This window comes from Conger conger, chromosome 17 (genome assembly GCF_963514075.1).
Source record: "Conger conger chromosome 17, fConCon1.1, whole genome shotgun sequence".
Taxonomy (NCBI): domain Eukaryota; kingdom Metazoa; phylum Chordata; class Actinopteri; order Anguilliformes; family Congridae; genus Conger; species Conger conger.
Genome location: NC_083776.1, coordinates 34971879 through 34989113, shown reverse-complemented (window position 1 = coordinate 34989113; position 17235 = coordinate 34971879). Strand labels below are relative to the sequence as shown.

At 51.9% G+C, this 17235-nt stretch overlaps 1 protein-coding gene across 1 annotated transcript in view; it reads left to right on the top strand.

The window, feature by feature from the left end:
* Positions 1–17235, top strand: part of LOC133116318 (E3 ubiquitin-protein ligase SH3RF3-like) — a 128680-nt gene that overhangs the window by 92910 nt on the left and 18535 nt on the right. Inside the window, exons 4-6 of the mRNA XM_061225758.1 lie at positions 10791–11177; positions 13033–13145; positions 15717–15887. Coding sequence (XP_061081742.1) covers positions 10791–11177; positions 13033–13145; positions 15717–15887 — 671 coding nt within the window. The remainder of the gene's footprint in view (positions 1–10790; positions 11178–13032; positions 13146–15716; positions 15888–17235) is intronic.

Below are 17235 nucleotides of genomic sequence, written 5' to 3'. Positions count from 1 at the left end.
GTGTGTGTTTGTGCCCATTGTCAGTGGCTATTATTCTGCGTAGCCTTTTACATTACGCCTGAAGGTATTCAAAATGTTTGGAAGATATCAGTAAAATAAATGTTTTATTTCTAGTAACTGAGATAAATGATACAGTATATTTCAAATTAGCGCATTATGAAATGAGTTAAACGCCATTGGTGTGTTGCTTGGAATGACCTATGTCATTTTGGACAGATAAGGAAGCTTCTTTCTCTCGCCTTGGAGAGAATTGGGAGAGCCCTGAAGATGGCCGCCGCGATGCCTTTACTTCAGGCTCGGTAGAGCAGCCGGAGGAGGCTGTAGTCAGTGAGGGAATGCCCGATGATGTGGGTGCGGTCCGGGCTGGCGAGGTTACGCCCGATTGCTGAGGCAGGCTGACCATTCTGCAGGAGGTGGTCGGGGAAACTGGGAATGGACTGGTGGAACTGGGCTGCGGTGGCTCGCATAATTAGCGTGTTTATGAGATGAAGAGAGGAGGGGAAATGAATGTGCTAGTGCATAATTAATATGGATTGTGTCAGCCAAATTATAATCGATCATTCTGACCGCAATGCACTGGGGTCAGAGCCGATAATGTTTAGCTTTAATTACGTGCCACGCTCTGCGGTAAAGGGTAGCTGTAATTCGGCTATGGGGAAGACATCCTTTGTCAGCAGTATGCAGAAGCAGGAAGAAGTGTGGGGACTGGGGTGGGGGGTTGGGGGGTTTGGAGAGAGCTATTAGACAGAGAAAGCTCTATAATTAAGGCTCTCCTTCAAATAGCCTGTAACACTGGGGTTTTGTTTTTTGGGAAGGGTGTGATGTAATGGGGGATAATGTGGGACTCACTGGGTTATTGGCTGGGGTGTGACTGGCTGGGGTCATGGGGGGGGATAATGTGGGACTCACTGGGTTATTGGCTGGGGTGTGACTGGCTGGGGTCATGTGGGGGATAATGTGGGAGTCACTGGTTCATTGGCTGGGGTGTGACTGACTGGGGTCATGTGGTGGGATAATGTGGGACTCACTGGGTTATTGGCTGGGGTGTGACTGGCTGGGGTCATGTGGGGGATAATGTGGGAGTCACTGGTTCATTGGCTGGGGTGTGACTGACTGGGGTCATGTGGGGGGATAATGTGGGACTCACTGGGTTATTGGCTGGGGTGTGACTGGCTGGGGTCATGCAGTTCAGAGGTGGCCTCCCTGAGGTGGGCTAATGGGTGGGCGTGGTGGGAGGAGGAGTCGGGTGTGCCCCAGCTGGACTGCAGCAGAGGAGGAGGAGGTGAGAGGGGGAGGAGGTAGGAGGGGGTGGGGGCTCTCCTTAGCTCCTCTCTCATGTTGTTCTAATGAATCAAAGCTAATTAGAGGTCTCTGGTCTGTCAGTCTTAATCTTTTTAGGATATATAATTATTCCACGGGTTGTTTGAGAGGTGGGCTAATGGGTTATAGGAGGGAGGGGGAATTAATACTCTGCCAGCTTGTGTTCGTTCTGCATATATATGGTTTTTTTGTGTATTATAAGAACACAAGTGTATAAGATGAGAGCAGGCCATTCTGTAGGCACTGTTTGCTTTATGGCATCACACATTTTGCATTCTTGTATTTTATATAAAGTTAATCGATTTGTTCTATCTTTTGCAGCGTGCAGCTCACAGTTAACCTTCACCCTCACTGAAATGTCACTTGCAGAAGTGCAAATGTAAATTTGTTTGCAGGGAGAGCAGGCTCAGCCATTTGGTGCAAATTTATTAGACTTTTCACTTTGCTCTTAGTCTTAGTAAAACCTTTTTATCCCCAGAAAGTAATTACCATAAAAACAATTGAAGAAAAACGGAGCAACCTCGGGCCAGTATAAAAAAAGCCTTTTACTGCCCTATTGAACGATTCTTTGTCTTTCTTTTGAAGCGCAGTTTTATCAGAGTTTGGCAGGTGTTTAAAGTGCCGCGGTTGTGGCAGGGGTAGGGCCGGGTGAGTCTCTCTCCTGCCCCACTCCCCGTGTCTCTCTCTCCTGCCTCACTCCCCACATCTCTCTCCTGCCTCACTCCCCGTGTCTCTCCTGCCTCACTCGCCGTGTGTCTCTCCTGCCTCACTCCCCGTGTGTCTCTCCTGCCTCACTCCCCACGTCTCTCTCTCCTGCCTCACTCCCCGCGTCTCTCCTGCCTCACTCCCCGTGTGTCTCTCTTGCCTCACTCCCCACGTCTCTCTCTCCTGCCTCACTCCCTGTGTCTCTCTCCTGCCTCACTCCCCGTCTCTCTCTCCTGCCCATATGTCTCTCTCACCTGCCTCACTCCCCGTGTCTCTCTCTCCTGCCCCACTCCCCGTGTCTCTCTCTCCTGCCTCACTCCCCGTGTCTCTCTCTCCTGCCTCACTCCCCGTCTCTCTCCTGCCTCACTCCCCGTCTCTCTCTCCTGCCTCACTCCCCATGTCTCTCTCTCCTGCCTCACTCCCTGTGTCTCTCTCTCCTGCCTCACTCCCCGTGTCTCTCCCCTGCCTCACTCCCCACGTCTCTCTCTCCTGCCTCACTCCCCGTGTCTCTCTCTCCTGCCTCACTCCCTGTGTCTCTCTCCTGCCTCACTCCCCGTGTCTCTCTCCTGCCTCACTCCCCACGTCTCTCTCTTCTGCCTCACTCCCTGTGTCTCTCTCCTGCCTCACTCCCCGTGTCTCTCTCCTGCCTCACTCCCCGTGTCTCTCTCTCCTGCCTCACTCCCCGTGTCTCTCTCTCCTGCCTCACTCCCCGTGTCTCTCTCTCCTGCCTCACTCCCCGTCTCTCTCTCCTGCCTCACTCCCCGTGTCTCTCACTCCCCGTGCCTCTCTCTCCTGCCTCACTCCCTGCGTCTCTCTCCTGCCTCACTCCCCGTGTCTCTCTCCTGCCTCACTCCCCGCGTCTCTTTCCTGCCTCACTCCCCACGTCTCTCTTTCCTGCCTCACTCCCCACGTCTCTCTCCTGCCTCACTCCCTCATTGAGATTCCGGTGGCGGAGTTCAGTTCCGTGTCACTGGCTTTCCGATCCGGCTTAATCCCGTTGCAGCAGGACTGAGCCAGCGGAGTCCGTGTGCAGGTGAGGCCATGTGTTTGCGGCGCGCTTTCGCATTCCGGTCACGCTGGTGGCGGAGGTTGTGGGACTGTCGGGTTGGGCCGCGTGGGGTGGGAGCACCCTGCACCAGCTCCAGGTGTGGGACTGTCGGGTTGGGCCGCGTGGGGTGGGAGCACCCTGCACCAGCTCCAGGTGTGGGACTGTCGGGTTGGGCCGCGTGGGGTGGGAGCACCCTGCACCAGCTCCAGGTGTGGGACTGTCGGGTTGGGCCGCGTGGGGTGGGAGCACCCTGCACCAGGTCCAGGTGAGGGACTGTCGGGTTGAGCCGGCGTGCCGTGGGAGCGCCCTGCACCAGCTCCAGAGCAGCGTTTCCCTGGAGCACCGTCTGCTTTACGCCCAGGCAACAGGCCGTTGGATGATTAAATTACATATCAGGTGTTCAGGTGATAACAAAACTAATAGCATGCCTTTAATTAAATAAGCATTAACTTTCAGTTTTTAATAAAGCCTAGTTTAATCAGTGTTTGCTATTGATTTTATTCTGGAAAAATAGGTAAACACATCAAGTATCAACACATCTCCAAAAGCACTGGCACTTTGCTGGAGGGCAGTGGTAAGAGGTTTTTGTAATCCTCTAGCAGTGTGGAATTCAAGAGACTTTTCTGCTAGGCTTAATTTGTGTACTACATTCACAGAGTAATCAAATCGGTTCCAGTTTGGTACTTTCATGTTGTAGGAAATATCAGTATTGCAAGTGTTCTCGTGGGGTCACTGAGGGGGAAACTACAACTCCATGTACTGAATGTTGGAACAGTCTGGACACCCCGCCACACATGATCAGATTAAAATTGCGTTGCGTATGGGGGGGGGGTGGGGTGGGGTGGGGTTAGGGGAGGCGATAAATACAACAATTGGGCGTTCTTCTGGAGAGTGTGGTGAAGCGGTCCGCAGAGGAACGCTTGCGTGTCCTGGGATGGATGCTGGCCACGAGCTGGATGAACTGCGCCCTTGAGAATCGGCAGAGACGATCCTCCTGTTGGCTTCCACGCGGAACAGATTTACCTTCCTGCACATTGAGCAGGGATGAATAACATGTACACTCTTCTCATGCGTTTCCTCGTGTCGGAGGTACTCTGGTGTGCATTCCGTCAGGGTTTCATTATGGTTTTCTGCTGCCATATTAGTGGTTTATACGCTCTCCCTCTCTACCATGATTACCATGCAGATGAGGTCTTTATCGGCAGGGATAATCAGGACCTTTTGATTACTGGAGCGCTGGATAGACTTCCTCTCTGCTCCTCTCTTCTCTGCCCACACGTATGGCATTACACATCAGGTTTAAAAGTTCAGCTTCGTCCTAATGAGCTCCCATGTGCACAGTCTGCATCGGTGAAGACCGAACACAAAGCCAGTCTTACCATAGGAAATAACAATAGGAGGCCAACCCCCCCTAGAGGCAAAGACACGGTCACGCAGCGTAAGATGGTCCTAATTACCGTTACCCTCGTTAATGGGCCTAATTGCCCAAAGGTACATGACTTGAGCTTCAGAAGCGTTGTATGGATGTTTTTTTAGAGAAATGTACGATTGAAACGTTGTGGTGGCGGAGGCGTGAGTCGTGCAGCATGGAGCAGTGACCGCATTGGGTCAAACACGTGAGCCTCCGTTTCCTACAGGCAGAACAAAGAAACTGCATGATTAGCACAGGTGGACATCGACAAAACAACAATGGCCATTACCGCTGGCGCTGGGGTAGGAATTGATTCGCCTGTGCGATGAGGTTCCCCTTCGGTGATCATGGTTCAGATTTTGTTTGCTTTTCGTTATCATCGAGCGTGGGGTTTCCCGTGCAGAGAGCAGAGGTCCTGGGCTAATCTCATGTGTGTAATCTGTGATATCACCTGCCTGTGATCATGGTGGTGATGAGCTGGCAGTGTGAGGCGCGGGTTTCGTGATGAATCACGTCTTTGTTCCTGAGAGATATGACGTGGCGCTGTGGCTTGTGTTGATGTTCCTGGTGGCCGCAGGTGACGCGTCAGATCTGATGAATGTCTTCATGGCTCCGAGCGATCGATTGAGACGCCCCCGTGCCCTTCAGCCCAGGACGAGAGGGCTGGGTCTCTCTCCTCTTAAATAACAAATACAGACGTGCACTCCATCGCTGCCAGTTAGCACGGTCTGTATGGGGAATTTTGATGGGTGGGAAATGATAATCGTGCAACGATTGAAAACCGCAGAGCAGAACATTTCACCTGTATGAGTTTACCTTTGTCATCAGCAATTTATTTCATCCTGAATTTAAGATTGTCCCATTGAGATAAAATAGTCAATATTATCAGACTCTATTATCTAACCTTTTATTGCACGATTACCAGCACAACATATCCACTGTAGCGTGCGATTATTTTCTTCTTCTTTTAGCCAGGTTAAAGCCTGCCGTCTCTAGCCGGCGTATTAGCAGATCAGATATTTTGCGGCTGCTGTTTGTTTTTTGCCTGTAATTGCATGAATATGTATGAGTGTATAACGTGATTTCTGACCTTCTGAAAATATGGGCCCCTTCAGTCCCTGGAGATACATACCTTTGTCACCAGAGGGTCAAATCATCAGCACTGTTTTACATGTAATTTGCTTCCTTTATCGCATCTATTAATATGCAAATTGGCCGTCACTAACATAGCATCAGAAGCAAGGCCGCCTTAAACGGGAGCCCCAGCGACGTCCATCTGAAAGCCCCCCTGGGGAGCCCCGTCACACAAAGCAGGAGCGCCGTCAGTTACAGCTTTCCGTCACACAGGCCTGTGCCTGTCGCAGGCTTCCATAAGAAAAACGTGCAGATTAAAGGGGTTTTTCCGTTGTGGTTGTGTGTATTTAAATACGGGGGCGGGAGAGGCAGACGGGACGGGGGCTTTATCAGGCCTCGCTGGCAGATGTCATGTCACACCTCGGGGGAGACGCCGATGCAGATGGCGTCGGGCGCTGACGCTCTCGCCTCCTGCTGTGCGCTGCTACTGGCTGAGCAGCCAACCAATGAGCCCAACAGGTAGCGGAGTGCATAATGATACGTGTTTGAACGCAACTGTGCGTTTAAGTGCGGCAGGCTAGCTGGAGCGTTCCGTTTGAGCAGCGTTCGGTAGGAGTACAGAGTGTCCCGTTTGAAAGTGCGCGTGGGAGAGAGCTGAACCGCTCGTCCTGGTCGGTCCATTGCGTCTGTTGGCAAGTCGGAGAACTTCCAGGAAGAAGCGGTCGAAGGAGCGTGTGTACGCTGGACGTTAAGCAGGCTGATCTGAGGTGGAGACGCATGGTGTGCTGAACGCTGGAAGTGTTGAGCACCGGGCCTGTCCTCATTCAGTCAGTCCCCAACGCCGCCCTTGCACAGGAACCGTCACCCAGCCTCGCACACAGGGAACGTTCGAGAAGAAAAACAAGGAGAAATTATAACCGGTTTGCCGAGCAATAAATCTGAGGAAGGGAGAGCTTCGATGCAATAACAGAGAAATTTAACCGCCAAGCTAATGACAGTGTTACGCTGGCATTAAACTGAATGAGTGTGTGATTTGCCATCACAGTGGTGTGTCTGGAATGGTTGTAATTAAATGATGCTTGTTTCCTTCGGTGAAAGACAGAACAATTGCAGTCGTGACCTCATACATCAGCCGGTTATTCCTGACACTCATGAAAGCAGAGTTCTTTCTCAGAGGATTGGGTACTGTCCAGTTATGAGAGGTGTTCTTGTAAAACAGTAACCTACTGTAACTTAGGTGTTGATATAAATTACTGTTACTTGGTGCATGGTAACAACACAGTTATTTGTTAAACGTGGTTGAAGCAGCTTTAGCTGTCATTGGTGGGGTCACAGAGCAGTGTTAGTTTTCATCAGTGTGGTTGCTTAGCAAGAGTTCGGCATCACAAAGCTAAGGGTATGTGACATATTTCAACACTTACTCAAAGTATGGAACAGCTTTCTAAGCAGAGGCCCTTGGGAGGTCAGCTGAGGGTCAACACAGTGCTGGAGATGTGGGTAACCCTGATGGGCTGCATCCATCATGAAATAAACCTCCTGTTTATGCTAAACGAGGACCACAATGGAAATATGCTGGGTTTATACTAGTCATTTTTATTTATTTATGACTTATGAGTTGTGTGGTGTTTTTTTTGTTTATATAGAAAAAATTTTTATTTTTTTATTTAACAGTACTGTGCAGAAGTCTTAGGCACCCTAGACTTTATTATATATATGTTTATTTTTTGGTGTGTGTTAGTATAAAAGACCACATTTGAGATTTTCAAATATTCATTTTCCAAAAGATTTAATTTTACAGAGACATTTGTGTATTTAATTTTAACATATTACTGTAAGCATTGACTACATTTTACATAAAAACTTGATCAAGGCTGTCTGAGATCAGAAGCAAGGAGCTAACCAAAGTCTGCAGAAGAACTGTGGTAAGTTCTCCAACATGCTTGGAACAACCTCCCTGCTGATTGTCTAATAGAACTGCAGGACAGCGTTGGCTACCTCAGAGAAGTCATGTAATTTTAACAGGGAAGGGTGGTCACAAAAAATATTGATTTGAATCAGGTTTTAACTTTTTAACCAAATTCCTGAAATGTAGTCTCAAATGTATAGTGCATTTATTTAGAACCTTTCATTGAATTATTTTTGAAAGAATCTTATCTGTGCAGAATGTTATACAGGTGCCTAAGACTTTTGCACAGTACCGTAGATTAATGAATTATTATTTACTTGTAAAGTTCCAGATGACCAGCCTGTAATTAAGGCTCTCACGTTTAATGATTTCTCTCTGATAATGGAAATCTGTCTGCAATCTCAAAAAAAGATCATATAGTGTATAATTCTCATTCGTCGTCATAGCTGTGGTTGCAGAGCAGGTTTAGTCATGAGGGGCTGAGGTAAATTCAGTTAAATTGCTGAGCACGTTTCGGTCCTGTTGTCAGATTGCTGATCACAGACTTTTGCCTGGAATAGTAAAGCAGGTGCGATATTCCAGAGAGAGAGAAAAAGAGTGAAATAAATTTAAATATATTGGAGTGATACCTACTTTTTTGCATCAGTGGTATTAACAAAGAGAATCTACATATTTTATAATCGGAAGCTTGGGAATGCTAATTGCTTATGTTAATCTAGGGTCCATATGGTGTTCGGTTGACCGGTCAATCCATTTTGTAATTACATAAATAATATCAGTGAATGACAAGTCCATTTTTTTCGCACAGATAAATCTGTGGCTTAATGGCTGTCCTCTTGCTCTTTGTAGAAGTGCCAGACAGCTTAACTTCTCATTTTCACCTGAGCTCAGTAACAATGTTTAAACATTACAAAGCCTGGGCTGCATTTGGCTTCCATTTTATCTTAATAACGGCACACAGTATTGGCCAAATTACAAACCAATCGGTCGATGCCCAGTCTCTCATTTCTCATTTCTAGCATTTGAATGCAGCCGATACTTAGACACGGCTGATCGACTGGCGTACGCCTTCCGAGTGCGGCTTGTGTTGAGCAGCGCAACACCATGCCAATCAATCTTTTAGTGTCCGCCCGGCTGGTGAGGACTCCACCAATCAAACTGTCGGAACACCTTCCCAGAGTTGTACAATTTTCAATCCTAGATACAAATAGAATGTCGGGCTAGTACTGTTTGGTTTTTGTGTTCTGCTGAATCTGTTACCTTTCGGGATGGCAGATGTTCGCAGAGAGGCTCCATTCCGCTGTGAAGTCAATGACCCATCTGTAAAATTGCGAAACAGAGTGTGCGGATTACCCGTAATGGGCTAAGAAATCAATGCTTCAAATGCTTAATGAACTCCAAGCCCTTTTGAATTATCCCCGATCTTCAATTTAGATAATAAATGGTGTTCCTAGTATGAGCACATATTTAATCGTGTTCTGTACACACATAGTTCATCATGGTATTGAAATGAGTGCGTGTGCGTGTGCGTGTGTGCGTGCGTGTGTGTGTTTTTGCTACCCCAGTCTCATTACTGTCACCAGCTGGGAAATACATTTGGCATTCATGTCTGATGTAGTTTGCATGAAATTGCTGCGGAAATTTGCTGGAAATGTCAGCCGCGTCTTGCTTAGTGGCTCCCCAAAAGACGTGTTTTCACATTTGACATTTTCATTTCTAGTGGCATTTCTCCCATAATTTTACAGCATTTTTTCTTATTATCATAGTTAAAAAAACAGAGGAATCCTTTCGATTGTTATGTTTTTCTACAATAAGTAATGTGCTTTCTTATACCCAGATCAGACACATTTTTTATGAGCTCTTGGGTCTATTGCAGCTCAGGTTAACGACCAGGGGATGGCACGGGCCACGTCTGCCCGCTGCAAATGAGAAAAAGGAGAAAAGAACTGCACTCAGCCTGTTTATCCGGCTGTTGTATTAAATGCTCGGCTGGGAAAACACAAAGGATCCTGGTTGTTTGTCTCTCGTTAGAAGTCTGCCCTCGACACGCTCTGCCCGTGTTTGAAAACGCTTTCTTCAATGTCTCGGGTTCCCCTTTTATCCTGGCGTTGCTATGGCTGCAGCGTTTGAGAAACTATAAGCAGCAGGAGAACTGCATACTGCATAATCACAGTGGTCCTGCTGACCTCTGACCCCTATTGTATTGTCTATCCAGGTCCGTCCAGCCGATTCTGTTCTGTTGCCGCGTTTTATTGTTAATTAGTCAAGGTTGACTATCCATGATGTTAGCGCTGTACAGTGTATGTGTGCTCGCACTTGTGGTTAGATGTGAACACCATTTTGTGTAAATATTGAATGAGGTTTGTTGAAGGAGCTTTTTGTTTTTAATTTAAATGTAATTTGGACAGGTAGATGAGGCTGGGTGTATATCCCTGAGGGTGGGGTAGGTGGGTGGAGGTGAGGATTGGTGTGGGGTTCAGGTAATACTTCCCCAGGCGCTTGTCAGTCTCAGCACGGCTGTGTGGCTCTGGGTCCAGTGTTATGATTCAGAACTTCAGACCCAATGCTGAGCTGTAACGTTTTAACTGAAGTTGGGTGACAGGATGTACTTAACTGGCCGGTGGAGAGCTGATAAACGGCTGCCAATAGAATGAGCACGGAGGATAGTGTACGCCACAGAGGCTAATGGCGGGATAGCGGACATGTTGTGACTGGAAATGCGTCAGTTTCAGGGGGCTGTAAGATAAAATAAGGCAGCAGTTCGGACACTCAGCAGGAATCCTCTCATAGTGAAGAAAGCCTCACAGAACAGTATTGTGGATGAATCCCAACAGCAGGCAGTGCTGCTTTATGTATTTGGAAACATATTCATTCAACATGATGGCTCTTCCTTGGATCACACACAGGCAGCACATTACATAATGGGCCATGAGCATCATTTGTATTCATTATGCAGTATGTTTAACAATTTTATTGCATGTGTATGTGTTAAGCTTGTGATGTCAGACAAGTAATGCATAACACATGCACCACAGCACAATCTCGACGTGTTACTTTTAATGTGACACTGCACTCTCTTTCTCCTGCTCTCTCCCTCTCTCTTTCCCTCTCTTCCTCTCTCTCCCTCCCTCTCTGTCTCTCTGTCTCTCTCCCTCCCTCTCTCTCCCTCTCTCCCTCTCCCTCTCTCATTCCCCATATATCTCTTTCCCTCCCTCCCTCCCCCTCTCTCTATCTCTCTCTCTCCCTCCCTCCCTCTCTCTCCCTCTCTCTCCCTCCCTCCCTCTCTCCCCCTTCCCTCCCTCCCTCCCTCTCTCTCTCTCACACAGCTGAATGAAGCAGCGAAGCAGCTGATGGACGTCAGTAAGCTGGTCCCGGCCCCGGGCCCCAGCGCAGAACCGGGGTCCCCGGGGGGCCCCTGCGCCGGGCCGCCCGCCGCCGTCAACGGCAACGGGCCCCACGGCAACGGGCCCCACGGCAACGGGCCCCACGGCAACGGGCCCAACGGCGCCATCCACCGCCGTCTGGACGGCAAGAAGAACGCCAAGAAGAGGCACTCCTTCACCGCTCTGAGCGTGACCCAGCGCACCGCCCAGGCCCTCAACAACCGCCACTCCATGGAGATCAGCGCCCCCGTGCTCATCAGCTCCTCTGACCCCCGCGCTGCCGCCCGCATCGGGGACTGCCCCCACCTGTCCACCAGCGCCCCCTCACAGGTACAACTGCCCTCTACTGCCCCCTCACAGGTACAACTGCCCTCTACTGCCCCCTCACAGTTACAACTGCCCCACCTGCCCTCTACTGCCCCCGCACAGGTACAACTGCCCTCTACTGCCCCCTCTCAGGTACAACTGCCCTCTACTGCCCCCTCACAGTTACAACTGCCCCACCTGCCCTCTACTGCCCCCTCACAGGTACAACTGCCCCACCTGTCCACCAGCGCTCCCTCGCAGGTACAACTGCCCTCTACTGCCCCCTCACAGGTACAACTGCCCCACCTGTCCACTACTGCCCCCTCACAGGTACAACTGCCCTCTACTGCCCCCTCACAGGTACAACTGCCCTCTACTGCCCCCTCACAGGTACAACTGCCCCACCTGTCCACTACTGCCCCCTCACAGGTACAACTGCCCCCACCTGTCCACTACTGCCCCCTCACAGGTACAACTGCCCCACCTGCCCTCTACTGCCCCCTCACAGGTACAACTGCCCCACCTGTCCACTACTGCCCCCTCACAGTTACAACTGCCCCACCTGCCCTCTACTGCCCCCTCACAGGTACAACTGCCCCACCTGTCCACTACTGCCCCCTCACAGGTACAACTGCCCTCTACTGCCCCCTCACAGGTACAACTGCCCCACCTGTCCACTACTGCCCCCTCACAGGTACAACTGCCCCCACCTGTCCACTACTGCCCCCTCACAGGTACAACTGCCCCACCTGCCCTCTACTGCCCCTTCACAGGTACAACTGCCCCACCTGTCCACTACTGCCCCCTCACAGGTACAACTGCCCCACCTGTCCACTACTGCCCCCTCACAGGTACAACTGCCCTCTACTGCCCCCTCACAGGTACAACTGCCAGACAGTGAGAATAACAGTGGCTCCTGAGATCAGCTCCTCTTCCTGTGAGCAGGGAGCCAGGAGGAGAGGCTGTCAGTAATTAAACCCCAGACTGCACACAGCTGGGGAGACCCGCAGCAGGAATGCATGTCCCTCAGTCCACCTCTCCCCTCTCTCAGTGCAGAAACCTTCCCATGATCCTCCGCCGTGTGAGAGCAGGTCGTCCGCAATGCCACCCGTAGTGGTTTTAATGAGAGCCAACCCCTCCTTTATTCCGTTTTAATTGGTGGTGAACCACATGCCAGCCCCTCCGCCCCCCGCTCTCCTCCCCCCTCCCTGTGTGAGCCACTGAGGCCGCAGTGCTGATGATGTCATCAGCCGTTGATGGCCAATTAACACCCATAATCTTCACTATACCACTGAGGGAGAAGCGTTTACAGTTCAGTCCCTTCTGTGATAGACACATACACCCTTTTAAAACATTTTGCACCAAATTTGGAATTGCCTCTCCTTTTACAGTTTAATGAGTTTTACAGTCTGCATCCCCGTGCCCGCCCTCTCCTGTGATCCCTAGCCACTCACAGTCTTTGACCGGCCCCTCCCCCTGTGTGCAGTAGCCCCTCCCCTTGTGTGCAGTAACCCCTCCCCCTGTGTGCAGTAACCCCTCCCCCTGTGTGCAGTAGCCCCTCCCCTTGTGTGCAGTAGCCCCTCCCCCTGTGTGCAGTAGCCCCTCCCCATGTGTGCAGTAGCCCCTCCCCCTGTGTACAGTAGCCCCTCCCCTTGTGTGCAGTAGCCCCTCCCCCTGTGTGCAGTAGCCCCTCCCCATGTGTGCAGTAGCCCCTCCCCCTGTGTGCAGTAGCCCCTTCCCCTGTGTGCAGTAGCCCCTTCCCCTGTGTGCAGTAGCCCCTCCCCCTGTGTGCAGTAGCCCCTTCCCCTGTGTGCAGTAGCCCCTCCCCCTGTGTGCAGTAGCCCCTCCCCTGCGCTGACTGACCCCTCCTGTCCCGCAGGACTGCTCCTCTCTGGCCGGGACGTCGGGCGTGGCCGTGGTCGTTCCCCCGCGGGTCACCTCTGTCGCCGGGGAGCTGTTGGCTGCCGCCAAAGTGCAGCTGCCGCTGAACATGTAAGCGTCCCGGCAACCGGCGGAAACAAACATGGCCGACAGGCACACGCCACGCACCATGACAGCGAGAAGCGAGACATTTGGGAAACCTCAATCTCCTGTACTTCTCACATGTGTATGTTGGGCTGTGTGTGTGTGTGTTTGTGTGTGTGTGTGTGTGTGTGTGTGTGTGTGTGTGTGTGTTTGAGTGTGTGTGTGTGTGTTTGAGTGTGTTTGAGTGTGTGTGTGTTTGTGTGTGTGTGTGTGTGTGTGTGTGTGTGTGTGTGTGTGTGTGTGAGTGTGTGTGTGTGTTTGAGTTTGAGTTTGAGTGTGTGTGTGTGTTTGAGTGTGTGTATCTGTTAACATTCTGGCTGTTACCGCTTGAAGGTTTTGATCATGGCAACACAGACAGCATCAGGTCTTAGGAAGCAGTCCTGTGGCTAGGTGTGCTGTACCTGAGAGGCATTTTAACAGGAGTCCACTCCAGCAGGGTGAAGTGTTCCACGCTCTCTCTCTCGCTGTCTGCTCGACGGTCACGTGAGCGTCTTCTGTTGCAGCGCGTTGTGCTGACGTGCCGGGGCGGTGATGGAATCCCTTTATTTCTGGACGGTCTTATTGATGAGAGAGCGGGGCGGGGGAGCGGGGCGGGGGAGCGGGGCGGGGCTTTGTGTAAAGTAGCGCTGTCTCGTTTCATCTCATCTCCCCCACCACGCACGGGCGCTGCTGCCCTGAGGCGTGAGCATCAGCATCAGCCTCCCCCCCCAGCCTCACCCTCACCCTCACCCCCACCCTCACCCTCACCCTGCTCCCCCTGCCCCCACCCTCACCCTCACCTCACCCTGCTCCCCCCACCCCCACCCTCACCTTCACCCTGCTCCCCCTGCCCCCACCCTCACCCTGCTCCTCACCCTGCTCCCCCCACCCTCACCCTGCTCCCCCCACCCTCACCCTCACCCCGCTCCCCCCACCCTCACCCCGCTCCCCCCACCCTCACCCCGCTCCCCCCACCCTCACCCTGCTCCCCCCACCCTCACCCTCACCCCGCTCCCCCCACCCTCACCCCGCTCCCCCCACCCTCACCCTGCTCCCCTCACCCTCACCCTCACCCTACTCCCTCACCCTCACCCCGCTCCCCCCACCCTCACCCTGCTCCCCTCACCCTCACCCTCACCCTACTCCCCTCACCCTCACCCTGCTCCCCCCACCCTCACCCTCACCCCGCTCCCCCCACCCTCACCCTCACCCTACTCCCCTCACCCTCACCCTGCTCCCCCCACCCTCACCCTGCTCCCCTCACCCTCACCCCACCCTCACCCCCACCCTCACCCCCACCCCGCCGCCAGCCCTCCCGTCCATACAAACCAATCCGGACAGGTCTGCTTCCAGCCCCCCATCTGACCCGCACGGAACCCCTCACCTGTTGCGTAGTTACCGCAGAGCCTTCATACCCACAGCCAATTGGGTCCCGTGCTCTAGAGATGTCATTAAACATTCTTTAAAAAAGATTTGCGGTGAGCAGTGTAACGCTTTGGGTGGGAACAGCAATCCGACGCACTTCACCATGTTGTTGTTTTTTTGGGTTTGATTTCTTTTTTCGTCTGTTTGTTTTTTCCCCCTCTTTTCCTTCTCTGTGTGGCCTGTCAGGCTGGATTAGAGGCGCATGGCGCCGGCTTGCCAGCGAACACAGCGGCGCCCTGCGGGGAGGCAGCGCGCTGCCAGAGCGTTTCACGGGAGTACCGCGCCCAAGCACTTGCTCCGCCGCGTCCCCCGCGGCACTCTGGGAAACCGCGCCTCCGTGCAGCCGTGTTTACACCCCGAGGACGCTCTGTCAGCGCTTCCCATGATCCTCTGACCCGCGGGTCACACGGGCTGCGTGTAGCCGCTGCTTTCCTCCAGACGGATGTGTAAACTCGCTGCAGTGACCCTGTTCCACCGCAGAACAATGTTTGTGCCTTTGACCATGAAGCAACAAACCCTCCTCTCTAGTTCCCATGTTGTGTCCTTGCCTCTTCTCTCATTATCTAGCGTTTGCTTACCGCGGTAAATGCACTTTTGTAAGCTGCTCAGGCTAAGCGCGTCTATAAAATGACTAAATTGCTAATGATATGTTTTTAGCAATTTTTGAGGAATTTCGTCATTGCTTGGACTAGCTATTCTGTTGTACTCTGAGTAACCTCCTGGCTGAATTATGTGGGTTTGTGCCTCGCATTGTGTTTCCTTGACTACAGAGACCAACTATACACTGTCCCTCCAATGGACCTCTCCCTCAACCACCAAAGATTTTATCCAGTCTGCTGTGTTCCTTCTATCCTCTTTACCTCCCTGGTAACAGGAGGTTTCTGGTGCAGTGTTTCAGTTATCGAGTGTGCCCAATGCATGCTAAAGCCGCGCACTGAAGGTCCTCCTCCGACTTCACTCTATGCAAGCTTCGCTGCAGTCTGCCATGTGAAAAGAAGCGGCTGTCCACACCACATTTCAGAGGAGAACTGTGGATGTCTGCAGTCTCCTGAAACTTCAGTATGGAGCTGACCCTCTGCTTTGTCTATAGACTCTGTGACTACATCCTCCTGAGCCCTGTGTCTCTGCCCCCAGATACCTGGCCATGTACGCCTACAAGCCCCAGAAGGCCGATGAGCTGGAGCTGCGGAAGGGGGAGATGTACCGTGTGACGGAGAAGTGCCAGGACGGCTGGTTCAAGGGCACCTCCCTGCGCAGCGGAGCTTCCGGAGTCTTCCCTGGGAACTACGTCACCCCTGTGTCCCGGTATGTATACCACACACCTCCATCACTATATCACCCCTGTGTCCAGATATGTATACCATACACCTCCATCACTATATCACCCCTGTGTCCAGATACATATACCATACACCTCCATCACTATATCACCCCTGTGTCCAGATACATATACCATACACCTCCATCACTATATCAGCACCTGTGTCCAGATACATATACCATACACCTCCATCACTATATCAGCACCTGTGTCCAGATACATATACCATACACCTCCATCACTATATCAGCACCTGTGTCCAGGTCAGGTTTCTCACATTACTCGAGCGGATGCACTTATGTTCTTGTGCCCTGGAAAAGAGCGCCTGGTAAATGAATATAATGCAGTGTAAAATGTCTGGCCCACTACGTCAGCCCTGTCTGACCGCTGTGTGACCACTGTGTGAGGGCAAAGCGCCCCAGGTCCAGATAGATAAACATGTTTATCACTCTGGAGTGTGGGCTCACGTCGGGTGCAGTGGGAAAGGAGCTGGACCTAATTCATTGTAAAGCTGCCTGTGGCTGGGAGCACTTTAGCAGAGCTGGAGGGGGCCGTGCTGTTTAAGGAAAGCGCAGCCAGATCAATGGCGGAGGCTGAAACCTGACCCAGCCACGCAGGGATCTGACTGGGTCTGCAGGAGGAGGGTAAACACTAGGAGGGCTCAGGTCTGCACAGAAACACACCGCATCAAAGCACAGAGGAGTCCCCTGTGGGCCTCGAGTTACACTGAGTCACTGAAACATACCAGTGTGCCAGATGCACACACACACACACACACACACTGTGCACACACACACACACACACACACACACACACATACACACACACACCCACACACACACACACACACACATGCGCACACACACTGCACACACACACACACACACTGCACACACATACACACCCACACACACACACATGCGCACACACACTGCACACACACACACACACACACACATGCGCACACACATACACACCCACACACACATGTGCACACACGTACACACACGTACACACACTGTGCACACACAAACACGCACACACACACACTGCACACACATACACACCCACACACACACACACACACACACATGCGCGCACACACTGCACACACACACACACACACACACATGCGCACACACATACACACCCACACACACATGTGCACACACGTACACACACGTACACACACTGTGCACACACAAACACGCACACACACACACTGCACACACACACACACACACACACACACACACACACACACACTGCACACACATACACACCCACACACACACACATGCGCACACACACACACACACACACACATGCGC